Below are 27,910 nucleotides of genomic sequence, written 5' to 3' on the forward strand. Positions count from 1 at the left end.
GTTATAACAATTGCAAGGTTATTAAATTGATCACTATTAAATGGATCAATGATCATCATGGTTGTTTATCATCAATCTCCACCTCATCCTCTTCCCCCTCTCCATCATCATCAGCAAACAGGTCGATGAGAGATGGGGCCAGAATTGCTCCACAAGACCAGACAGTAGGAATGGGCGATATGGACTTAAAAATGTATCCCGATATTTTCTAGTATTTATTGCGATAACGATATCAATGACGATACATGTAGTATCATTCCCCATGTTTAAATTTTTTAATAATTTTTTTATGTAAAATTTCACACCAGCCTTTTCAGAAATGGAAAAGTTGCAGATATAATTGTCTTCTGTAAAAGTGCAGGAAATGTTTAAATAGTGCAACTGTGCTAAAAAACGTCACACAATACAAACAAAAATAATTTTTAAATCAATGAAAAGTTTTACATGTAAACCGATTCTGTATTTATTCATACATGGTGCAAACAGTGGTAAAAATAGCAGAAACAGCAAAAGTAATTATCCCAAAAATGTCTTCAGATTACAAAAAAGTTGAAAATAATGATTTAATGATAGAACTTCAGTAATTTGAGTTGATAATATAATAATACCACGAATTATTCTACTAATAAAAATAAACTGCACTAAGGAATAATGAGCTTCTGGGTTCATGAATATTAATCACGTTGTCAGCGTTCATTCCAACTGATTGGCTGAAATCAAAATAGGCACAGTAATAGGTGCGCGCCAGCCAATGAGATTCCCGTTTGTGCATTCCTTTCTTCCTGTTCACGAAAGGCTGAATAATTCCAAATAAACGCCATTACTTTACAGGAAAATGCAACAAAGGATATTGTTTACATGTAGCACGTCAATTCTGTTTGGTATAAGACTCTCTCGCTCTCTCTTTGAGTGTGTGTGAAACACTGAGCGCTCTCAGTCGCGCGCCTCACACTAGTGTTTAATGTGCGTCATATACACTGCGCATTCATTGAGATTAACTGAAATAGTGTGCTTTACCGATCGATTGAGACAGAGCGAATCTCTTAAGCGCTCAGTCCAAGTGCTCAGCGAGTGAAAATACATCTGTATGGTTCAGATTGCCCTCAGGTAGCCCCTCGTTTAGCTATGAACTCTTCCGCAGCTTCCACCATAGTTGTTTTCGTTCTGCACGTGAGATGCGGATTCAGTGGCGCAGCTCCTATCAAGCACCGCGCGTAGAGCACCAAGTGCTGAGGGGGCACCACAAGAAATTCTCTCTCCAACCCCCGTTCAGCTATACAGAGTGACGAACGCAGCCACCGCGGCCATCATAAAGTAATAATGTTTAGGGCATCAAGAGACGGCCAGCGGTGGCACGGTGCGGATGGGTCGCGCCATCAACTAGGCTTTATCGTTATTATCGCGGGAAGGCAAATTCTTATCGTGGGGAGAATTTTTACCGGTATTTCGCAAACGATAAGATATCGCCCATCCCTACCAGACAGGCTCCAAAATCCCTCCGTCCGTCTTCTCCCACCCCTGACCCTCGTCATAGGGTTTAAGGCCTCCGGAAGATCGGCTCAGCTGCCCGCTTGCCCGCTGGATGTGAGGGATGAGTGAGTCTTGGCAGTGGGGCAGGCGAGCAAAATCGACTCTCGACTTAATGCTGAGGGTCTCGTCTTCTCCCACAATCTTCTTGAGCATCTTGCTCCTGACCGGCTTGACTGATGTCTCACATGCTTGACTGTACATCACACACGTGAAGACCTCCAGCTGCTCCTGCACTTCCAACTTCACCTTCCACTCATCGCACAGCTGACTGGAGGAAGATTGTTGGGATAATTGCTAAGTTTGCTCTCTCCAAATATTATATTCAATACATTTAAATTCAATTGTCTAAAATTCATCCACCAACCTGAAAGCCTTTTGAAATTTGGGGTTCTTCTGGAGCTTTTTGAGCGGTGTCACCTTGCCCTTGCCTTTGAAGGTGCTAGTGCAGTCCTCACCACTAAACACACAGTAGCCGAGCAGCTGCTGCAGTACGGCTGCCCAAGAGGAGTGGCCAGCTCTGGGACATTGACCAGCTGACGGTGGCGGCCCATGCCAGTGTCGAGGTAGATGACGAGGTTGATGGTGTCAGCGTGATGCAGGATGAAGGATGAAGAAGATGTCGGTGTCCAGGGTCCTCACTACTGCCGACTTGAATCCCAGCTTGACGGCATGATGCAGGCGGAGCACAACCGGCTGTCTATCTCCTCCTGGTCTGACTGGAGGGCATGGATCTCAATAAACTCAACCTGAAATGGCTGAAAACACCCCAATGCACGGTAGCTTATATTCTTGGCAAACAATCTGCTAACACAAGACCTCACTGAAGTTTCCTAGGTATGGATCAATCAACTTCTCCATCCGACGACATTAGCTGATGAGCTGTTCCCTCCACAATGAGAGCAGCCGCCTCGCACTTCTCCAGTTGGGATGCTTCCTCCTTACTCCCCCAGACCTTGAGCATCAACTGATAAACGACAGAAAGCGAGTTTAATTGTATCGATAAGAGCAGGGGTTTGGCAGCCCAGAGTGAGAGATATTAATATTATTAACCCTATAAAGCCTATTGTATAATATTTGATATGTACATTTCTAAGGCCTCTTTGATCATGATAAACATAATCAAAACTTTGCTGAAAAAACATCTGCACACAATCTACTGTTGTCTGATTGATAGTTTGATTATCCATACATAATGTTTTAGGAAACCCATGTTAAAATGTGAGTATCAAATATGATCCATCAGGCTTTTGAGTTTATTTGTTCATCTCTCAGTCATCAAAAACTACAGAGCTTAGATCGTGAAAGCATTTCAATATAATCTTACTAAGACATTATTGGGGAATATAGAGTGACAACAGATATTTATATGCATTTTAAGACTATTATAAAGATCTCACTGACTGACATTACAAGCTATCAGAATTTCATCTTACGTTTTGACAATATAAATATCAGCAGGTGCACAAAATTACACATTTTTGCTCAGTTTGAGCTTCTGAATAAAATTAAGGATTTTTTTTTTTCCCTCTTTGAAAATCTTAATCATAGTATAATAATATCATAGTATATGCGCCATAAAAGCCTGAAGTATGAAACTCAACTAAACACAAACACACATACATAAACTTTCATTTTAATACCATGAAAAAAAAGTTAAAATAATACGAACTAAAAAATTCACCATTAAACTAATACAAGGAAACATTATTTAAAAAAATTTTTATTCATATGCAATAATATAGAAAAATATAGTAAAAAATAAATAAATAAAAGTATTTAGCAACACATTTTGATGCATGCAGAGTAAGGTGACCAGATTTCTGAAATGGAAACTTGGACATTTCCGATTTGAGTGGTCAAAATATCACTAAATCTCATTTGTTATTAGGCCTGTCCATTAATTAAAAACAGGGACAATATATTTTTGAATGTTTTTTGTTGTCGTTGTGGGCTGGGCTCCCTATATTATTATTAACATTAACAATTATTATGATTTAGTTTTATTATTATTACGATTTTTGGTCTGGTTTTAATACAATTCACTGCACCCGCAAAAACAAAAACAAAAAAACAATCAAACAATGAAAACAGTTCATAGTAAAACCACCACTGTAAATCACAAGCCGTTCAAAACAATATTAGAACATGATTTAACAAAAACACATTACACAAATAAAACAACATAAATATGGAATAAAACTATTTAACAAATATAATTGTATTTAATACTTTAATTTTCACAAGTTTATACTGTATAAATTACTTTTTTTCTTTTACTTCAAATGTTTTGTTACGTTTGTGCTTGAAATAACTGTTACTATCTTTAATTGGTCTTGTTATTTTGCATTTTAGGCTCATTTTAAGCATGTATTTAAGTATGTGTGCATTCTGCACATGTATTTGTTGTGAGCTAGGGTAAGGTGTAATTGTTTAGCTTTTATATATATATATACACACACACACACACACACACACACACATATAGTAATTTGTACTATATGTAGTATGTTAGTATGGTAGTATGCTACTACCTTGAAAGTGATAACGATGTTTCTTTAGATATTTGACGATAATGGCGGTCTGCTCTCGGTTACGTTCATCATGAAGCTGCGTGCGCGACCAAGTAGAGTCAGCGCAGCTCACAGCGCCATCTGCTGGTGAAAGAATTACAACATGATGCCCCAGCAGCTGCTGTATGTTGGGCTTTTTTGCAATGTATATGCCGGTTGTTTTGAACGAGCTGTAAAAAACGGGGACATTTCTGGAAAACGTCCGCCTGGTAATTGTAGAGATATCTAGCATTTCTGAGTGATGATGATGCAGAGGAATCACTGAATCAAAGTTTTGAACTGATTCAATGAAACAGATTCAGACTTTTTATTAAAGAAAACGTCCAAATTAAGTTCATAACTATTCAATAAATGTGTTTAGATCGATGCGCGGTCACGTGCTCTGCTCATATGAATGATTTGAGTTTTAGTTGATATGGCGACGCATGTTATGAACATTGTTATGAATTGATTCTGATCTCATATGCAGGCGCACTGATCGCGATCTGTTGTTGAGAGAGACGAGGCGAATTCAAAAACTTTTGCAGAATATTTTCTGTGCTGACTGAGATTTTGAAGCTGTTCGGACGATTCCTGAGACAAGAGTTTTATTCTGGAAGAACAACGCAGGAGATATCCTTTACACAGAGTTATATTTTTGAGTTTTAGTTCTTATTATTTATATAGTGCTATCTTATTGTTCTTTTCTTATTTTAGGAGTTTCAAATTTTATTTCTTTTTATTTTTTTATTTTTCTGGGAGGAGTATTTTTGAGGAGAGTTTATTGTTTTGTATTGTATTGTGTTGTGTTTTGTTTTGTGTTTTGTATTGTTTTTATTCCAGATTGGAGGAGGATGTCGATGGCGAATATGATGGGTGAAACAGGAGGTGAGTGCTTTAGGTGTTTCATTTGTTTATGGGATGTTATGTTTCTGAAATATTCCAGCCTCTCCAAATCCAGGAGAGCCACTTTCTCTCAGACGGCTGGTCAGGAGGTTTGGAGACCCTGTTCTGTTCTGATGACCGACCCAGACACAGATCCAGGAGCTTCCTACACATTTAGCACTTCTGTCTTCTGAGTTTTGTGTTTCTGTGTCCACAGGTCAGACGGACAGGAAGAGGGAGTGGCAGAGCGGCAGCCGGGAGAGCCAGGACGATGGACGTCCATCCACTCCATCTAAACTCTTACGCAGAGGTCAGAATAGGCTTTTATTGAAGAAGTTATTGCTCAGTTATCAAATAATGTGTCATTGAAAATAGAAAGTTGAAAAATAAATAAATACAGTAACAATTTGATGTGACCACTGACATTGATTATTAATATGATAAGAAATATCTTCACCAAGCATCATGTCCATATCATCTTTGTCCCTCTCTGACAATATAGTGAGGTGGTTCTCTAGAGAGTCGTTGAGCCTCAGCAGCCGAGGCACGTACATCGTCGAATGGAGTGGCGATCGGTCGGATAGCCTAAGCGAACAGGGCAGTTCCAGCGACTGTTGTTTGTCCAGGTCCGACAGCCTCGAAGAGTGGATGTGCCCTCCGCTGCCAGGTCAAGTTCCCGTCGAGCCAACGGAGACTTCAAATGGCCTTATGGAGGCTTCACCAGTGAACAGGAGCTCAACAGGTGAGACTGAAATAAAGCTGGGCGGTGTAAAGTGTACAGATGGAGATTTTTGCTATTTCATATTTCATTCTGACAGTCACAGTACAGTCACATTTAATTTCCTTTTGCTGAAATTTTCTTTCTGGAATCAAAGGGGTGGTTCCGTGGTTTTTTTCTAGGCTTGGTTGTGTTTATGGGGCGCAGTATAACATGTCTTAATACTTCTTTTTTTTTTAAACGCCGTATTTTTATTCTTATATTTTACCTTTATTCCACACCGCTGTCTCCACTGTCCTTTGAGCGGCTTGTTTGCTTCCTGCTTCTATGAAGCCCATCCCTCTGAAAAACGCAATGGTCTTAGATTGGTTAGATGGCCAAATGTAGTTTGTAGTTCTGCAACAGCCCTCTCTCTCTTTCGTAATGACTGCGACGTGGCCTCGCCCACTTTGTTGCGTGTTCACGGGGGCAGTGTTTATGTTAATAGCAAGGGTTTATGATATCAACAAACCGGGAAGAAGCTTGTTGTAGTCCAAACCGGCCGTTTTTGTAGGCAATAAACTGCCATAACTTTAAAAGACAATATCTAACTTTCAGCGCTGTAACTTTGCAGATACTGTTTATGCTCAAGCAGCAACATTACACACTAACTAAAGTTAAAAAAGTGAAATCGCATGCAACCACCCCTTTAACAGTAAAATGTAAGTTATGTCATTATATCACAGCCTAATTTGGCGTCAGAGATGTTTCTAATAATTCAGTTTTGTTTTCTTCATTTCAGAAAAACCTGCCGATTGTAAGAAGAGGAAAGGAGATCGTTCTTTCTTCAGGAACGTGTGTCAGGCTATGAGGCGCTCGCTCCTCTGCTGTTGTCTCGGTGCTGAGGATGTTGTGGAGCCGTTTGTTCCTCCAGCGGATCTGGAGCCAGAGCCCGATCCTGGTCCATCATCACCTGATCCAGATCCCTCCGGCGTCCAGCCAAATAACGGTCAATCCGCAGACATTATTCCTCCAACATTGTTTTAAACAGTATTATTATTGTCTTGTTTGCACTGATATTTTAAATATAAAACAAAGGATCTAGCAAGCTCATATATTTCTCATATTTTATTTTTCAGACTCCTTTGAGACTCTCTATAACGTGGGAGAGATGATTGGATCCGGAGGATTCAGAAGAGTGTTTTTTTTCCTCTGATTCCTTGGCTCAAGCCGATTCGATTGCACATATGACGTTTTATAATTTGACGATGATTTTCCCGCCATTTTTAATTAACCTACTTTTGCGAACTCCTCCGAGGAATTTTCACAAACATTTTACCAGATCATCTTCAGACCATGCTGACAAAAAGTTATGGAATTCAAGTTGATTAGTTAAATCGTTTTTCGATAAACGCGCAAACAAATTTTACGTAGCTGTTGCAAAAATACAAAAGGCAATATCTCCGCAACGCTTTATCGTATTCAAACCAAACTTGGTACATGTCATCACAAGCATGACCTGAGGCAACATGGAGCGTTTCGGCGCAGGGCCACCTACTGGTCCAGAGATTCCAAAAAATTGCTATTTTTGCTTATAACTTCTGAACCGTCTGTCCAAAAATCAAAGTGGTCTCGTTAGATTCAGGACGGCATGCTGAGTCGTCTGATATAAATTTTTTTTTAAAAGAATAAAAAGAATTCTTTTTTTCAAACGCTTATAACTTTGGGTGTGGTTGACTTATTTTCATGGGAGTAATGTTTTTTGTCTCCTGAATCCTTGCCGAGTCCAACGACACCAGACTTGCCAGGTTTCGGCCTTTGGTTTGTGCAGCGTGGTAATTTAGCGTTTATAAAACGTTAGCTGATATCTTCAAACCCACTCGTCCGATCGAGACGAAACCAGCATCAGAAGTTTGGAAACAAAGGTCGATAGCTATAAGTTAATACCCAAATGTCAAAATATTGATAGTAAGGGGTAGTAAAATCCAATCAAAGTCAGGTGTCAGTAATTTTTTATGTGTTTTTTCATATAAAAAGTCTATAACTCCTAAACAAAACAAGATATTTTCACCAAAATTTACACACATATGTATGGGCTCACTCCGAAAACACATAAAAACTATTGTAGGATTGTGCCTCTTGGTGGCGCTATAATTAAACAAAATATGAAATTGGCTCTATACAACTCAATGTTTTAATGTGGGGTTTTAACATTTTTGCTTCAAATGTCTTCACTAATTTTTTCATTTGGTCTGCTGCTAGCTTCCTTGTTTGCTTTTGTTGCACTTGGCCCCAGTATTGCTGCTTGCAGCCATATTTAAACTAGCATTTGCTCATCAAAGATTACTCCATTGGGTTCTGACCTCATAGGGGCGGGAGAGAGCCTGGGATGTATGTTTTATCTTTATTGTTTTGAGCTTTGTACATGCTAATAGATGTAAATAATATATGTTGTAAGGTTGAAATGTCATGAAGGTTTGTTTGTTTATGCTTTGTCACCTGTTTGTAACTTATAGGTTTTCCCCTAAAATTATGTTTTTCATTTTTTCAGACAGCCATTTTAGGGCAGGGAGGTAGTGTGAAGGAGAGATTTAATCTCGTTTGTATTTTTTGGTCCTGTACATTGGCATAGCCAACTTACATTCGTGTATAGCAAATTTATTTTCCTCTGTATTATTTTTCTTAAAACCACTCTGGACTGTGCATTTTTGTCCCTGTCACTTATTTTACACCTCTGTCCGCTGGTACATCCTGACAATAGTGTCTTATATGTGACCTGATGACCCCTTTGAATAAAAGTATCATTTGTTTGTTGAACCCACAGCCTTGCAAAGTACACTTCTTTTATTTATTTTTATTTTATTGGTTTATTTGATAGGGATTATGCATATAAATGAACATTGTTGTATAAAAATACATCATGTAAATATGCCAGAATTAGTCAAAATAACTACTTTTCATCTGCAGTCCCTAGGCAGGTAACATAAGACTAACAAGAAGACAGCCCACAATCAAACAGCATTCATTCACTATAGAGTAAAATATACAATAATGACATATACATTGATAAAACAAAAAACAAAGACACATAATGGCAAAGACATTGTTCATCCACCTCTATACTGCATTCAATAAACAGTGAAAATGTATGGGTGATAAATGTGTGAGCAGGGGCGGGTCTAGACAATTTTTCGTGGGGGGGGCCAGGCTGGGGCACAGACTCAGAGAGGGGTGGCACATTTAAATACATGTAAACAGTGAACCAGTATAAATAGCCCTACACTGGAGGTAATAATACTGTATATTATTGATAACATAATTGTATATAGTTGTAAACAAGATGGACCAACATAATTGACAACAGTAGAAAGGCTTTTGAGCTCAACAAGAAGCTGTAGCAGTGTTTATTCATATTTATATTACATTATAAATATATTATATTTGTTTCCCACAGGATTTTTTGAGACTATGCTGGGTAGACATTGGTCCCTCTAGGCTAGGGGTTGCTCCCCAAAAGAAAATTGTTCATTTTAAATTTAAATGCATAAATCTGGTGCATTTTGAGAGAAAAATTAAGTGACTATCCATAAAGAAATGTGTTTTTTGTAAACAATTTTGTACTTTAGTAGTAATTTATTTATTTATTGGTTGCATAGATATGAATGGTGATGGTATAGGGCACATAAATGATAGTTCATAAAGGGTAAAACATGGAGAGTATGCATTCAAACCATCAAAAATATACAGCAAAAGAGGTTACCTTCGTTGAATTAACTTATTTCTAGAATAATTAGTGGGGGCCTGTAATACATATTTATTATGTGAATATTTAGGCTATAGGGTCTAACTGTTCAAATTACTCATGGTTCAGTCTGTATGTGCTATATTCAGGGAAAAAATAACTACTGTCAAATAAAAATAAAGAAGATAAAAACAAATGATCTAACTATGCAAAAGCACAAATAAATACAATCAGAGCAAAGATACTTAAAAAATAAACAGTGCTTTTCAGGTTTTTCTGGTAGATCTAACATTAGTTCTCAGAAATGGAATATCAGTAATCAAATGTAAAATTGCATTGCATAGCCTATTTGACTGTATAAATTAAAGACTGTTATTAAAGGTATAAAAGCTAAAGCAGTGAGTGATTTCCTTGTCTTTTGTAGTTTGATTAACATTAAAAACACAGACAGCAGGAATATTAGTTTGCTAGAATACTCAAGACGATCATGTTGACAATTTTTGTGTGAATTTGTCCGTTTAGGCGGAAGACTTTAAAGAGAACTCAATATTTGCTCGCTATCTGAGACGCGGGTTTGCGTGCTTCGGATGAGCACACACACACACACACACACAAACACACTCTTCTCACAGCGCACAACTTCTCATTCGCGTCTTCTAGCTCCTGAATTGGCTTATTTTTAGTTTATTTTTGTGCTCAAATGTTTTTTTATAAGCTTTAAAGTAGAGAAACCAACCACCGCACTTCGCCGTCCGTTTGCGCCCACTATTTACTCCGATAACAACACGTGACGGTAGAGTGGTTCCTCTCCAGTGCAGAGGCGCTCCACAACCACAACAACAACAGGGGGATGAGTGCAGTGGCCACTTGCATGCATACATTAAAATATAAATAAATCAATGCTCTGTAAAATATTAGTTTTAGTTAAGAAAACCGCTGGAACTACTTGTAAAGAATTAATACTGACAAGTCCAACAACATATTACCTTCCGACTCTGATGGGTGGGGGGGGCACTTGGGGTGGCCAATTACATTTTGGGGGTGGCCCGTGCCACCCCAGGCCCCCCTCTGGCCCCGCCCCTGTGTGTGAGTACATGTCTGGTTTTCTAGAAGCAACTGTTTTAAGTGAGTTTTAAAGGTTTTCAATGTAGGACATTCTCTTATTGGAAGGGGCAAACTATTCCAGAGTTTTCTGTCTATTACTGACAATACGTTTTGTCCAAAAGTGGTGCGCCTAAATGGTATCACACTGTCCCCTTTCACAGAGGCCTGTTTACTCAGTGGTGGAAATGGCCGAAATTCACTACGTTTTTTTTTTTTTTTTTTAGTTGCACAGTTTAAGAGGTCACAAAAACCTTCTAAATAAATTGTCCCCAGGTTAAATAAATCTGTTGAATGTTTTGGATGGTTACTGTACATCTCAGTTTAGTGCTTTGAAAATGAACAATTAAACATGTAAAGGTGAATCTAGTTGTAAGGCAGTTATATATTTATCGATTAAAAAAAGTAACTAATTAATCGCACATTCAACATCTGCGTTTTTAATATTTTTTCATTGTAATAATTCCACAGTTACTCTCTAAACTTATGTAGAAACAACTTAAAGACAGTATATTTGAAATATTTGTTGTAATGGCATATTTTTATGAAAACTGCTACCGATGTCTCTGAATTTTTTTTCCTTCTTTTAAAACATTAATGATAGACATTCAACATTAGAGTATAAATAAAAGCTATATCAAGTCCAAGTGAACTTAAAACAATATTCACACAAACCTATTATAAAAAATGTCTGGGGGTCATTTGGAACATTTCAAACTTGTGTGGGAAAAGGTTACACAAACAAGGCTTTTGTTACAGTATATTCTTTTGGGGGAAAAAATCTACATTATTTTCTGAATTCTACATTTTGTCTTAGGTTAGTTTAATAATATAGCCTAAGCATCATTGATAACCCCTTGTTATAAAAAAAATATATATTAATAATTCTCTCTAATTGGCCTCATTAGCTAAGCCCGCTAAAAAACACAAGACAAGCAGGGCCGTAACCACACCACCACACACATTGTAATATCAGAAAGCTTTATTAATGTTTTTACTGTAAAGTTGTGCAGTTTAAGGGGGATTTGTTTTTGTTTTTTTGCCTCTATTTAAATTATTACAAATTAATACAGTTATATAAAATGGCAACATTTTATGTAGCCTAAAATCCACTTTTAAAAAATATCTACATTTCTCATTTTCATTCATGATGATAAAGTGAACATGTGCTTTGGTTTAGTGGAGGATTGCTGCCACCTACTGGAAAACAAACACTTTTATAATTAAAATAATACTATTTTTACCTTTATGTGTAGACATTTTAGACAATCATTATTATAACAATAGAAACGTCTCTTATCATTTTTGGGGTGCGTGGTGAGATATAAGTAGCTAAACATTTAATATTTGACAACTGTTTATGATAGATGTATTCAACGACCCACAGTAATAATACAGTGATGTAAACTGTTCATATTTTTTTATGGAATTTCGCCATATTTTATTAAAATATGTTATAAGACACGTTTTGCACTTTTGACATAGTGAATATTGAATGTGTGCATATTTTAAATAAAATACTATAAGCAAAGAGTTTAGCCTAAATGGATTACCTCACATCTAGGCTACAATTAGACTAGAACTGCTTTTACCATTCTTATTTCTTTTTTTTCTGTATTACCTTAAATCCATTTTAATCCTTATTTTATTTTCCAGGTATCATTACATGCTTGGCCTGTGTTTTCATTGCATTTCCAATTTTGACCAGCATGGTTCGCCATTTGTGTGTGTTTTGTGCATATCTCGCATGCATTTCTGAATTACACTGTGCGATTCTGGATCTGATTTCACTCGATATAACGGAAATTCAAGCTCTTTTCGGGAAAGACGGCCGGATCATTTTTAGATGACCATTTATGTATTAATATTATATTTATAGACAGGATCATTTCAGGCATGTTAACACAGCTTTATCATTTCAAAGTTTCTGTTATGGCATCTGTTAATGTTCTGAATTCTCCATGTTCAGCATAATAACCGGAGATGTGCGCAGAATCAGCGCTGCAAGTTACAGAATATTGCGCAACATGCGCAGCTTACGCTCATTTAGTAGACTGAGAATATGCGTAGCGCTAGTCGCTGGATTGCTCGCACTTTAAGGACATTGTATGAGTAACGTACAAGTAAGTCCAGTGTTATTTGAATATTAATGTTGTATTACAAGTGTATTCGTTGCAGATACTGTTTATAAGTTTTATTCATTTATATGCATATGCAATCTATTTATCTCACGTGAGTTATGCGCTGAATTGACGTCAATCCTTTGAAGTTTAAGGATGAAGACACTTTATGTTGAGTTTATTTATATCACTTAAGTGATTTATATGTTAATTATTATTTCTCTTTAACTGTTCTAGATCAACCTTGCACATGTCCATCTGTGTTGATACAAAGCAATCATTAAAAGGCTATCATCTATCCATGACTCTGAGTTCTCTGACATGAACACTGTGGCGGTCAGTGCACATTGATCCAGATATATCCTAATTCAGAACAGTTAAAGTAACGGGTTTTCGGTCAAAAATCACAGTTCATCATTCCAGATAATTTACCTCAAGCACGTACCAATGGAGAAGCATTTCCATTGGCTGCAGTCTGCCGGTATTGGCCAATCACAAAAGTTGACATTGTGCAGCCTTTATCACAGAATATTCTGCTACGTTTTTATTATTATAGATTGCATTACGTGTATATGTGGCTATTATATTGTAGATTATTGAGTTGCTAAAATATACAAATCCTTTTAATTAAAAAAATAAATAAAATTGAACCATTTTTTTTTTAGCTGGAACTCCGTCCTCCCTCGAAACCCCTTTTCCACCCCTGCGTGTACTACCACCGCTTTGGAAGAAGCCATGCAGCGGAGGGGCATTAGAATGTGACACCTTCATATTTTTTTATGTTTAGGTAGAGATCGACATGACTTAGTGAGCCAGTCATCAATGTGAGCCATTGCAGATGTAAGTGTGGATGCCATCTCTTGGTAGTTCTTAGCATGTGTAAAGATTACAGCATATCTGCATACATCTGAACATCAACATTTTTACATGCCTCTGGCAGATCATTTATATACAGTGTAAACAGGATTGGACCAAGTGTGGAGCCTTGGGGGACCCCTACTGGACATTCACAGAATGGGGACTTTGAATCATTAAAGTCCCAGTGAACCGGAAGTTGCAACTGACTTTATTTCAGTGCTGTGACGTATTTCCAGGTGAAACGGAATATTGAATAGAGGGCAGGGTTTTACTTCAGCGCTCCTCCTCTCCATCTCGCGCTCATAGCAGACTAACGGATGGAGGGGAGTGGTTAAGGATATTCAAACCCAAGCCGGCGCATAGTCGTCATCGGAAAGGGAACGCCATTCAAGACCGGAAGTTACTTTTCAGATTTTGTTTAAAGATTACCGCGGCAAACAATTTTTTTCTGTGTATTAACTTGCACGGATTAGTTGTTCACCCTAAGACCTGTAATGTGGGCTAACAAATTAAATAAGATCGATTTTGATTTCATGAGGACTTTAACACAACCACGTTGCTTTCTACTGGATAGGTATGATTTTATCCAGTTTGAGAGCTTGTTCAGAGAAATTGAAATATGTTAATTTAGATAAAAGAACTTTGTAATTAACAGTATGGAAAGCTCGTTTTAGATCTATAAAGACAGCACCAACATAAGAACTCTTATCTAGATAGCCTTTAACCTTTCCCAGAAACACACAGTTGAACCCTGAACCCAAATCCCATAGGGTGGAATAAATTATTGCTTGTATTGAGATGTTGAATCAGTTTAGCCACCCATTTTTCGACTATACCAGGGCCATCTTTCAAGCTGATGGCACAATGGATTGACTTAAAGGGGTCATGAACTGGCTTTTTTATTTTTTTATACTGTTATCTGAGGTCAACTTATGACGTTTGTGTGGTTTTTACATTCAAAAACATCATAATGAATAAGTAATAGGCTATTTTCTGCCTTGGTTTTGAGGCTCTCTGAAAAACACTCGGATTTGATGGGCGTGCCGCACTGAACACTTTGAAGTAAACGCCCACGGCTAGGATTGGATAAGATTTGCATATTTAATGTGCTTCAGTCAGTCCATATGGTTATCTTCTGGGGAAATGCTCAGAGGACTCGCAAAATATCAAACAAACACAATGATTAAATCACACACACTCTCGCGGACACAGACACACACACACACACACACTGGAAGTTTTCAGCTCTGAAACTTACAGGTTATTCTTATATTACCATGACCTTTTATATATCAAAAGCTCAAGGGAAAGTTGATTTCTCAGTTCAACACCCCTTTAAGGACTGATTAATGAAATATGGGTCTCTTTGTGCCTTTTTAGAAAATTAGTATCAAGGCCATAGATATCCATGGCCTTAGAATTTTTTAAGCCACTGATGCTACTTCTGTTTCGGCTGTGCATAATTAATGGAGCAAATAGAATAGCTAGGTGAATTAAAAAGTTGAGTTGTTTCATAAACAGAGTCTAGAAAGAAAGAGTTCTGTATATGTGATGGTTGGATCTGTAACTAATTCAGTGTTAATTTTCAACTCTAAATCTTTATTGTTATTATTATGTTTTCTGCCAATCAGCTTGTTGATGGTTTGCCATATCTTCCTCCCATTTCCTCTTGCCTCTTCAATAGTATTGATGAAGAAGTTGGCTTTAGTTTATCTTTTTTTTTTACTTTATTTCTTAATGAGGTACATTTTTGTCGGTCTGTTAAAAGACCTGATTTTAAAGATTGTTTCAATAATTGATCTCTTTCCTTCATAAGTTTCCTACACTCTTCATTTAGCCAGGGCAATGTGTTTTTCTTCGACTGCCTAGTGAATCGACGCACCCAGGGCACGGTTGCCACACATAGACTGTAAATAAATATGAACGTAGTGTCCGTGACATCACCCATAGGTTTCTGAAGCCTAAAGTGCGGCCGTTGCCATCTTGACAGCATGTCACTCCCGGATAACTGAAAAGGGGCTAAAGATGAGCTAACAGGTGGAGTGGGTGGAGCTAACGGACAGCAGACAAACAGCAGGGGCAATCCACCTGTCACTCGAAGTTGCCACGCCCTTAACTATGCAGAACTTTAATGCTTTATATAATGTAAACGAATGAGTTATAAAAAAATTCACCCCCCTTACAGTTGTCATGAAGGGCAAAATTAGCCGTATAGACCAAAACCACAATTTGTACCAGACTGTAAACATGTAAATCCTGCATACTTTGGCCTTGAGAATGATTTAGGTCAATCTTGAAGCTCATAGGAATAGTTTCCCAAAAACGAATAAAAAGTTCTGTCCTGAAAGTCTAGATGGTGCAGGCTGATAGCTCCATAAAGGTGCAGTAAGCGTATATTCTGAGAAACGCTGTTGAAAGTGGATCGGACCGAGCACTAAAACACACGTGTAGCCAATCGGCGTGTCCACTCATGAGGGGGGAGGTGCTTGTGCGCCATAGCGTGTTTGTGAAGTTGGGGTGATCCTTTTGGGTAGGGGCGTGTTTGTTTTGGTGATTTCAAATATCAACAGTGTTTCTCAAAAATCGCTTACTGCACCTTTAACTCAATCTGCTTGCAATCACATCATTCTCTTTAGAGCACATCTGATTGGTTCCTGCTGTATCAGTAGCCAATGAGCTGTCATGCTCAACCTTCAAATGCTTTGTTAGCATTTGCTGTAGTTGCAGAGCGATTTTAGAAACCCTCCACCTTTGCCAGCTCCACCTGTATCAACTGAAATCATAAAGAATTAGATTAAATCTGACACTTTTGGTAACGTTACATGTCAAATTACACATAAAACGTGTGATTTCGAGTAAAATGTTTCACTTTGTTAAACTTTGATAATCAAGTAGTCTAGCAGGAGAAATGGGTTCCCGTGTATCCGCTAGGCAGTTTTTTGTAACCTGTTTTTTTGGGACCCTAATGGTTTCTTGTTAAGAATTTTTGCCGTTGCCGAGGTCAACTAATGTCCCATGGGGTTCGTTTGGCGGCCATCTTAACTCAAATGAAAGACAAATGAACCCACTTGCTAATATAATTCGGACACCAGGAATCAAATGGAAAGGTCATTGACATGGTACAACCACGCTATTGGTGAAAAACAGGCAAATAACACATTTAGGCTCATAATGATGTAACTTTTGCTATTTTGTGTTGCAAATTTAGCCGTATAAATCTAATTTATTCTGTTATAACAATTGCAAGGTTATTAAATTGATCACTATTAAATGGATCAATGATCATCATGGTTGTTTATCATCAATATCCACCTCATCCTCTTCCCCCTCTCCATCATCATCAGCAAACAGGTCGATGAGAGATGGGGCCAGAATTGCTCCACAAGACCAGACAGTAGGAATGGGCGATATGGACTTAAAAATGTATCCCGATATTTTCTAGTATTTATTGCCATAACGATATCAATGACGATACATGTAGTATCATTCCCCATGTTTAAATTTTTTAATAATTTTTTTATGTAAAATTCCACACCAGCCTTTTCAGAAATGGAAAAGTTGCAGATATAATTGTCTTCTGTAAAAGTGCAGGAAATGTTTAAATAGTGCAACTGTGCTAAAAAACGTCACACAATACAAACAAAAATAATTTTTAAATCAATGAAAAGTTTTACATGTAAACCGATTCTGTATTTATTCATACATGGTGCAAACAGTGGTAAAAATAGCAGAAACAGCAAAAGTAATTATCCCAAAAATGTCTTCAGATTACAAAAAAGTTGAAAATAATGATTTAATGATAGAACTTCAGTAATTTGAGTTGATAATATAATAATACCACGAATTATTCTACTAATAAAAATAAACTGCACTAAGGAATAATGAGCTTCTGGGTTCATGAATATTAATCACGTTGTCAGCGTTCATTCCAACTGATTGGCTGAAATCAAAACAGGCACAGTAATAGGTGCGCGCCAGCCAATGAGATTCCCGTTTGTGCATTCCTTTCTTCCTGTTCACGAAAGGCTGAATAATTCCAAATAAACGCCATTACTTTACAGGAAAATGCAACAAAGGATATTGTTTACATGTAGCACGTCAATTCTGTTTGGTATAAGACTCTCTCGCTCTCTCTTTGAGTGTGTGTGAAACACTGAGCGCTCTCAGTCGCGCGCCTCACACTAGTGTTTAATGTGCGTCATATACACTGCGCATTCATTGAGATTAACTGAAATAGTGTGCTTTACCGATCGATTGAGACAGAGCGAATCTCTTAAGCGCTCAGTCCAAGTGCTCAGCGAGTGAAAATACATCTGTATGGTTCAGATTGCCCTCAGGTAGCCCCTCGTTTAGCTATGAACTCTTCCGCAGCTTCCACCATAGTTGTTTTCGTTCTGCACGTGAGATGCGGATTCAGTGGCGCAGCTCCTATCAAGCACCGCGCGTAGAGCACCAAGTGCTGAGGGGGCACCACAAGAAATTCTCTCTCCAACCCCCGTTCAGCTATACAGAGTGACGAACGCAGCCACCGCGGCCATCATAAAGTAATAATGTTTAGGGCATCAAGAGACGGCCAGCGGTGGCACGGTGCGGATGGGTCGCGCCATCAACTAGGCTTTATCGTTATTATCGCGGGAAGGCAAATTCTTATCGTGGGGAGAATTTTTACCGGTATATCGCAAACGATAAGATATCGCCCATCCCTACCAGACAGGCTCCAAAATCCCTCCGTCCGTCTTCTCCCACCCCTGACCCTCGTCATAGGGTTTAAGGCCTCCGGAAGATCGGCTCAGCTGCCCGCTTGCCCGCTGGATGTGAGGGATGAGTGAGTCTTGGCAGTGGGGCAGGCGAGCAAAATCGACTCTCGACTTAATGCTGAGGGTCTCGTCTTCTCCCACAATCTTCTTGAGCATCTTGCTCCTGACCGGCTTGACTGATGTCTCACATGCTTGACTGTACATCACACACGTGAAGACCTCCAGCTGCTCCTGCACTTCCAACTTCACCTTCCACTCATCGCACAGCTGACTGGAGGAAGATTGTTGGGATAATTGCTAAGTTTGCTCTCTCCAAATATTATATTCAATACATTTAAATTCAATTGTCTAAAATTCATCCACCAACCTGAAAGCCTTTTGAAATTTGGGGTTCTTCTGGAGCTTTTTGAGCGGTGTCACCTTGCCCTTGCCTTTGAAGGTGCTAGTGCAGTCCTCACCACTAAACACACAGTAGCCGAGCAGCTGCTGCAGTACGGCTGCCCAAGAGGAGTGGCCAGCTCTGGGACATTGACCAGCTGACGGTGGCGGCCCATGCCAGTGTCGAGGTAGATGACGAGGTTGATGGTGTCAGCGTGATGCAGGATGAAGGATGAAGGAGATGTCGGTGTCCAGGGTCCTCACTACTGCCGACTTGAATCCCAGCTTGACGGCATGATGCAGGCGGAGCACAACCGGCTGTCTATCTCCTCCTGGTCTGACTGGAGGGCATGGATCTCAATAAACTCAACCTGAAATGGCTGAAAACACCCCAATGCACGGTAGCTTATATTCTTGGCAAACAATCTGCTAACACAAGACCTCACTGAAGTTTCCTAGGTATGGATCAATCAACTTCTCCATCCGACGACATTAGCCGATGAGCTGTTCCCTCCACAATGAGAGCAGCCGCCTCGCACTTCTCCAGTTGGGATGCTTCCTCCTTACTCCCCCAGACCTTGAGCATCAACTGATAAACGACAGAAAGCGAGTTTAATTGTATCGATAAGAGCAGGGGTTTGGCAGCCCAGAGTGAGAGATATTAATATTATTAACCCTATAAAGCCTATTGTATAATATTTGATATGTACATTTCTAAGGCCTCTTTGATCATGATAAACATAATCAAAACTTTGCTGAAAAAACATCTGCACACAATCTACTGTTGTCTGATTGATAGTTTGATTATCCATACATAATGTTTTAGGAAACCCATGTTAAAATGTGAGTATCAAATATGATCCATCAGGCTTTTGAGTTTATTTGTTCATCTCTCAGTCATCAAAAACTACAGAGCTTAGATCGTGAAAGCATTTCAATATAATCTTACTAAGACATTATTGGGGAATATAGAGTGACAACAGATATTTATATGCATTTTAAGACTATTATAAAGATCTCACTGACTGACATTACAAGCTATCAGAATTTCATCTTACGTTTTGACAATATAAATATCAGCAGGTGCACAAAATTACACATTTTTGCTCAGTTTGAGCTTCTGAATAAAATTAAGGTGTTTTTTTCCCCTCTTTGAAAATCTTAATCATAGTATAATAATATCATAGTATATGCGCCATAAAAGCCTGAAGTATGAAACTCAACTAAACACAAACACACATACATAAACTTTCATTTTAATACCATGAAAAAAAAGTTAAAATAATACGAACTAAAAAATTCACCATTAAACTAATACAAGGAAACATTATTTAAAAAAATTTTTATTCATATGCAATAATATAGAAAAATATAGTAAAAAATAAATAAATAAAAGTATTTAGCAACACATTTTGATGCATGCAGAGTAAGGTGACCAGATTTCTGAAATGGAAACTTGGACATTTCCGATTTGAGTGGTCAAAATATCACTAAATCTCATTTGTTATTAGGCCTGTCCATTAATTAAAAACAGGGACAATATATTTTTGAATGTTTTTTGTTGTCGTTGTGGGCTGGGCTCCCTATATTATTATTAACATTAACAATTATTATGATTTAGTTTTATTATTATTACTACGATTTTTGGTCTGGTTTTAATACAATTCACTGCACCCGCAAAAACAAAAACAAAAAAACAATCAAACAATGAAAACAGTTCATAGTAAAACCACCACTGTAAATCACAAGCCGTTCAAAACAATATTAGAACATGATTTAACAAAAACACATTACACAAATAAAACAACATAAATATGGAATAAAACTATTTAACAAATATAATTGTATTTAATACTTTAATTTTCACAAGTTTATACTGTATAAATTACTTTTTTTCTTTTACTTCAAATGTTTTGTTACGTTTGTGCTTGAAATAACTGTTACTATCTTTAATTGGTCTTGTTATTTTGCATTTTAGGCTCATTTTAAGCATGTATTTAAGTATGTGTGCATTCTGCACATGTATTTGTTGTGAGCTAGGGTAAGGTGTAATTGTTTAGCTTTTATATATATATACACACACACACACACACACACACACACACACACACACACACACACACACACACACACACACACACACATATAGTAATTTGTACTATATGTAGTATGTTAGTATGGTAGTATGCTACTACCTTGAAAGTGATAACGATGTTTCTTTAGATATTTGACGATAATGGCGGTCTGCTCTCGGTTACGTTCATCATGAAGCTGCGTGCGCGACCAAGTAGAGTCAGCGCAGCTCACAGCGCCATCTGCTGGTGAAAGAATTACAACATGATGCCCCAGCAGCTGCTGTATGTTGGGCTTTTTTGCAATGTATATGCCGGTTGTTTTGAACGAGCTGTAAAAAACGGGGACATTTCTGGAAAACGTCCGCCTGGTAATTGTAGAGATATCTAGCATTTCTGAGTGATGATGATGCAGAGGAATCACTGAATCAAAGTTTTGAACTGATTCAATGAAACAGATTCAGACTTTTTATTAAAGAAAACGTCCAAATTAAGTTCATAACTATTCAATAAATGTGTTTAGATCGATGCGCGGTCACGTGCTCTGCTCATATGAATGATTTGAGTTTTAGTTGCTATGGCGACGCATGTTATGAACATTGTTATGAATTGATTCTGATCTCATATGCAGGCGCACTGATCGCGATCTGTTGTTGAGAGAGACGAGGCGAATTCAAAAACTTTTGCAGAATATTTTCTGTGCTGACTGAGATTTTGAAGCTGTTCGGACGATTCCTGAGACAAGAGTTTTATTCTGGAAGAACAACGCAGGAGATATCCTTTACACAGAGTTATATTTTTGAGTTTTAGTTCTTATTATTTATATAGTGCTATCTTATTGTTCTTTTCTTATTTTAGGAGTTTCAAATTTTATTTCTTTTTATTTTTTTATTTTTCTGGGAGGAGTATTTTTGAGGAGAGTTTATTGTTTTGTATTGTATTGTGTTGTGTTGTGTTTTGTGTTTTGTGTTTTGTATTGTTTTTATTCCAGATTGGAGGAGGATGTCGATGGCGAATATGATGGGTGAAACAGGAGGTGAGTGCTTTAGGTGTTTCATTTGTTTATGGGATGTTATGTTTCTGAAATATTCCAGCCTCTCCAAATCCAGGAGAGCCACTTTCTCTCAGACGGCTGGTCAGGAGGTTTGGAGACCCTGTTCTGTTCTGATGACCGACCCAGACACAGATCCAGGAGCTTCCTACACATTTAGCACTTCTGTCTTCTGAGTTTTGTGTTTCTGTGTCCACAGGTCAGACGGACAGGAAGAGGGAGTGGCAGAGCGGCAGCCGGGAGAGCCAGGACGATGGACGTCCATCCACTCCATCTAAACTCTTACGCAGAGGTCAGAATAGGCTTTTATTGAAGAAGTTATTGCTCAGTTATCAAATAATGTGTCATTGAAAATAGAAAGTTGAAAAATAAATAAATACAGTAACAATTTGATGTGACCACTGACATTGATTATTAATATGATAAGAAATATCTTCACCAAGCATCATGTCCATATCATCTTTGTCCCTCTCTGACAATATAGTGAGGTGGTTCTCTAGAGAGTCGTTGAGCCTCAGCAGCCGAGGCACGTACATCGTCGAATGGAGTGGCGATCGGTCGGATAGCCTAAGCGAACAGGGCAGTTCCAGCGACTGTTGTTTGTCCAGGTCCGACAGCCTCGAAGAGTGGATGTGCCCTCCGCTGCCAGGTCAAGTTCCCGTCGAGCCAACGGAGACTTCAAATGGCCTTATGGAGGCTTCACCAGTGAACAGGAGCTCAACAGGTGAGACTGAAATAAAGCTGGGCGGTGTAAAGTGTACAGATGGAGATTTTTGCCATTTCATATTTCATTCTGACAGTCACAGTACAGTCACATTTAATTTCCTTTTGCTGAAATTTTCTTTCTGGAATCAAAGGGGTGGTTCCGTGGTTTTTTTCTAGGCTTGGTTGTGTTTATGGGGCGCAGTATAACATGTCTTAATACTTCTTTTTTTTTAAAACGCCGTATTTTTATTCTTATATTTTACCTTTATTCCACACCGCTGTCTCCACTGTCCTTTGAGCGGCTTGTTTGCTTCCTGCTTCTATGAAGCCCATCCCTCTGAAAAACGCAATGGTCTTAGATTGGTTAGATGGCCAAATGTAGTTTGTAGTTCTGCAACAGCTCTCTCTCTCTTTCGTAATGACTGCGACGTGGCCTCGCCCACTTTGTTGCGTGTTCACGGGGGCAGTGTTTATGTTAATAGCAAGGGTTTATGATATCAACAAACCGGGAAGAAGCTTGTTGTAGTCCAAACCGGCCGTTTTTGTAGGCAATAAACTGCCATAACTTTAAAAGACAATATCTAACTTTCAGCGCTGTAACTTTGCAGATACTGTTTATGCTCAAGCAGCAACATTACACACTAACTAAAGTTAAAAAAGTGAAATCGCATGCAACCACCCCTTTAACAGTAAAATGTAAGTTATGTCATTATATCACAGCCTAATTTGGCGTCAGAGATGTTTCTAATAATTCAGTTTTGTTTTCTTCATTTCAGAAAAACCTGCCGATTGTAAGAAGAGGAAAGGAGATCGTTCTTTCTTCAGGAACGTGTGTCAGGCTATGAGGCGCTCGCTCCTCTGCTGTTGTCTCGGTGCTGAGGATGTTGTGGAGCCGTTTGTTCCTCCAGCGGATCTGGAGCCAGAGCCCGATCCTGGTCCATCATCACCTGATCCAGATCCCTCCGGCGTCCAGCCAAATAACGGTCAATCCGCAGACATTATTCCTCCAACATTGTTTTAAACAGTATTATTATTGTCTTGTTTGCACTGATATTTTAAATATAAAACAAAGGATCTAGCAAGCTCATATATTTCTCATATTTTATTTTTCAGACTCCTTTGAGACTCTCTATAACGTGGGAGAGATGATTGGATCCGGAGGATTCGGAAGAGTGGTTTTTTTCCTCTGATTCCTTGGCTCAAGCCGATTCGATTGCACATATGACGTTTTATAATTTGACGATGATTTTCCCGCCATTTTTAATTAACCTACTTTTGCGAACTCCTCCGAGGAATTTTCACAAACATTTTACCAGATCATCTTCAGACCATGCTGACAAAAAGTTATGGAATTCAAGTTGATTAGTTAAATCGTTTTTCGATAAACGCGCAAACAAATTTTACGTAGCTGTTGCAAAAATACAAAAGGCAATATCTCCGCAACGCTTTATCGTATTCAAACCAAACTTGGTACATGTCATCACAAGCATGACCTGAGGCAACATGGAGCGTTTCGGCGCAGGGCCACCTACTGGTCCAGAGATTCCAAAAAATTGCTATTTTTGCTTATAACTTCTGAACCGTCTGTCCAAAAATCAAAGTGGTCTCGTTAGATTCAGGACGGCATGCTGAGTCGTCTGATATAAAATTTTTTTTAAAAGAATAAAAAGAATTCTTTTTTTCAAACGCTTATAACTTTGGGTGTGGTTGACTTATTTTCATGGGAGTAATGTTTTTTGTCTCCTGAATCCTTGCCGAGTCCAACGACACCAGACTTGCCAGGTTTCGGCCTTTGGTTTGTGCAGCGTGGTAATTTAGCGTTTATAAAACGTTAGCTGATATCTTCAAACCCACTCGTCCGATCGAGACGAAACCAGCATCAGAAGTTTGGAAACAAAGGTCGATAGCTATAAGTTAATACCCAAATGTCAAAATATTGATAGTAAGGGGTAGTAAAATCCAATCAAAGTCAGGTGTCAGTAATTTTTTATGTGTTTTTTCATATAAAAAGTCTATAACTCCTAAACAAAACAAGATATTTTCACCAAAATTTACACACATATGTATGGGCTCACTCCGAAAACACATAAAAACTATTGTAGGATTGTGCCTCTTGGTGGCGCTATAATTAAACAAAATATGAAATTGGCTCCATACAACTCAATGTTTTAATGTGGGGTTTTAACATTTTTGCTTCAAATGTCTTCACTAATTTTTTCATTTGGTCTGCTGCTAGCTTCCTTGTTTGCTTTTGTTGCACTTGGCCCCAGTATTGCTGCTTGCAGCCATATTTAAACTAGCATTTGCTCATCAAAGATTACTCCATTGGGTTCTGACCTCATAGGGGCGGGAGAGAGCCTGGGATGTATGTTTTATCTTTATTGTTTTGAGCTTTGTACATGCTAATAGATGTAAATAATATATGTTGTAAGGTTGAAATGTCATGAAGGTTTGTTTGTTTATGCTTTGTCACCTGTTTGTAACTTATAGGTTTTCCCCTAAAATTATGTTTTTCATTTTTTCAGACAGCCATTTTAGGGCAGGGAGGTAGTGTGAAGGAGAGATTTAATCTCGTTTGTATTTTTTGGTCCTGTACATTGGCATAGCCAACTTACATTCGTGTATAGCAAATTTATTTTCCTCTGTATTATTTTTCTTAAAACCACTCTGGACTGTGCATTTTTGTCCCTGTCACTTATTTTACACCTCTGTCCGCTGGTACATCCTGACAATAGTGTCTTATATGTGACCTGATGACCCCTTTGAATAAAAGTATCATTTGTTTGTTGAACCCACAGCCTTGCAAAGTACACTTCTTTTATTTATTTTTATTTTATTGGTTTATTTGATAGGGATTATGCATATAAATGAACATTGTTGTATAAAAATACATCATGTAAATATGCCAGAATTAGTCAAAATAACTACTTTTCATCTGCAGTCCCTAGGCAGGTAACATAAGACTAACAAGAAGACAGCCCACAATCAAACAGCATTCATTCACTATAGAGTAAAATATACAATAATGACATATACATTGATAAAACAAAAAACAAAGACACATAATGGCAAAGACATTGTTCATCCACCTCTATACTGCATTCAATAAACAGTGAAAATGTATGGGTGATAAATGTGTGAGCAGGGGCGGGTCTAGACAATTTTTCGTGGGGGGGGCCAGGCTGGGGCACAGACTCAGAGAGGGGTGGCACATTTAAATACATGTAAACAGTGAACCAGTATAAATAGCCCTACACTGGAGGTAATAATACTGTATATTATTGATAACAAAACATATTATAATGAGTGAAAATGAATTAAAAATGAGCAACTTCAAATTTGATATGAAATAACAAATAACTCAACAGTAGTAGAAGAACATGGGTTGTGGTAAATGCAATGCAAGCATGATTTTTTTTCCATCATAATTGTATATAGTTGTAAACAAGATGGACCAACATAATTGACAACAGTAGAAAGGCTTTTGAGCTCAACAAGAAGCTGTAGCAGTGTTTATTCATATTTATATTACATTATAAATATATTATATTTGTTTCCCACAGGATTTTTTGAGACTATGCTGGGTAGACATTGGTCCCTCTAGGCTAGGGGTTGCTCCCCAAAAGAAAATTGTTCATTTTAAATTTAAATGCATAAATCTGGTGCATTTTGAGAGAAAAATTAAGTGACTATCCATAAAGAAATGTGTTTTTTGTAAACAATTTTGTACTTTAGTAGTAATTTATTTATTTATTGGTTGCATAGATATGAATGGTGATGGTATAGGGCACATAAATGATAGTTCATAAATGGTAAAACATGGAGAGTATGCATTCAAACCATCAAAAATATACAGCAAAAGAGGTTACCTTCGTTGAATTAACTTATTTCTAGAATAATTAGTGGGGGCCTGTAATACATATTTATTATGTGAATATTTAGGCTATAGGGTCTAACTGTTCAAATTACTCATGGTTCAGTCTGTATGTGCTATATTCAGGGAAAAAATAACTACTGTCAAATAAAAATAAAGAAGATAAAAACAAATGATCTAACTATGCAAAAGCACAAATAAATACAATCAGAGCAAAGATACTTATAAAATAAACAGTGCTTTTCAGGTTTTTCTGGTAGATCTAACATTAGTTCTCAGAAATGGAATATCAGTAATCAAATGTAAAATTGCATTGCATAGCCTATTTGACTGTATAAATTAAAGACTGTTATTAAAGGTATAAAAGCTAAAGCAGTGAGTGATTTCCTTGTCTTTTGTAGTTTGATTAACATTAAAAACACAGACAGCAGGAATATTAGTTTGCTAGAACACTCAAGACGATCATGTTGACAATTTTTGTGTGAATTTGTCCGTTTAGGCGGAAGACTTTAAAGAGAACTCAATATTTGCTCGCTATCTGAGACGCGGGTTTGCGTGCTTCGGATGAGCACACACACACACACACACACACACACACACACACACACACACACACACACACACACACACACACACACACACTCTCTTCTCACAGCGCACAACTTCTCATTCGCGTCTTCTAGCTCCTGAATTGGCTTATTTTTAGTTTATTTTTGTGCTCAAATGTTTTTTTATAAGCTTTAAAGTAGAGAAACCAACCACCGCACTTCGCCGTCCGTTTGCGCCCACTATTTACTCCGATAACAACACGTGACGGTAGAGTGGTTCCTCTCCAGTGCAGAGGCGCTCCACAACCACAACAACAACAGGGGGATGAGTGCAGTGGCCACTTGCATGCATACAATAAAATATAAATAAATCAATGCTCTGTAAAATATTAGTTTTAGTTAAGAAAACCGCTGGAACTACATACTGACAAGTCCAACAACATATTACCTTCCGACTCTGATGGGTGGGGGGGCACTTGGGGTGGCCAATTACATTTTGGGGGTGGCCCGTGCCACCCCAGGCCCCCCTCTGGCCCCGCCCCTGTGTGTGAGTACATGTCTGGTTTTCTAGAAGCAACTGTTTTAAGTGAGTTTTAAAGGTTTTCAATGTAGGACATTCTCTTATTGGAAGGGGCAAACTATTCCAGAGTTTTCTGTCTATTACTGACAATACGTTTTGTCCAAAAGTGGTGCGCCTAAATGGTATCACACTGTCCCCTTTCACAGAGGCCTGTTTACTCAGTGGTGGAAATGGCCGAAATTCACTACGTTTTTTTGTTTTGTTTTTGAGTTGCACAGTTTAAGAGGTCACAAAAACCTTCTAAATAAATTGTCCCCAGGTTAAATAAATCTGTTGAATGTTTTGGATGGTTACTGTACATCTCAGTTTAGTGCTTTGAAAATGAACAATTAAACATGTAAAGGGAATCTAGTTGTAAGGCAGTTATATATTTATCGATTAAAAAAAGTAACTAATTAATCGCACATTCAACATCTGCGTTTTTAATATTTTTTCATTGTAATAATTCCACAGTTACTCTCTA

General features: G+C 38.0%; 1 protein-coding gene across 1 annotated transcript; it reads left to right on the top strand.

Annotated features, from left to right (window-relative positions):
• Positions 1–12,567: 12,567 nt before the first annotated feature.
• Positions 12,568–25,239, top strand: LOC307144147 (uncharacterized protein). Its single transcript, XM_079846187.1, has 7 exons — positions 12,568–12,627; positions 13,290–13,464; positions 21,321–21,725; positions 21,940–22,032; positions 22,225–22,464; positions 23,222–23,428; positions 23,559–25,239. Exons 3-7 carry the CDS (start codon positions 21,692–21,694, stop codon positions 23,633–23,635), a joined length of 651 nt encoding a protein of 216 aa, XP_079702313.1. The 5' UTR covers positions 12,568–12,627; positions 13,290–13,464; positions 21,321–21,691; the 3' UTR covers positions 23,636–25,239.
• Positions 25,240–27,910: the final 2,671 nt, after the last annotated feature.

This window comes from Gobio gobio, assembly GCF_949357685.1.
Source record: "Gobio gobio genome assembly, chromosome: 20".
Classification (NCBI taxonomy): Eukaryota; Metazoa; Chordata; class Actinopteri; order Cypriniformes; family Gobionidae; genus Gobio; species Gobio gobio.

Excerpts from the sequence above, each read along its gene's own strand:
- LOC307144147 (XM_079846187.1), top strand. The coding sequence starts at position 21,692 with ATGTCGATGGCGAATATGATGGGTGAAACAGGAG. Across the intron at positions 21,726-21,939 it reads TATGATGGGTGAAACAGGAG|GTCAGACGGACAGGAAGAGG; the intron begins GTGAGTGCTTTA and ends CTGTGTCCACAG. Across the intron at positions 22,033-22,224 it reads ATCTAAACTCTTACGCAGAG|TGAGGTGGTTCTCTAGAGAG; the intron begins GTCAGAATAGGC and ends CTGACAATATAG.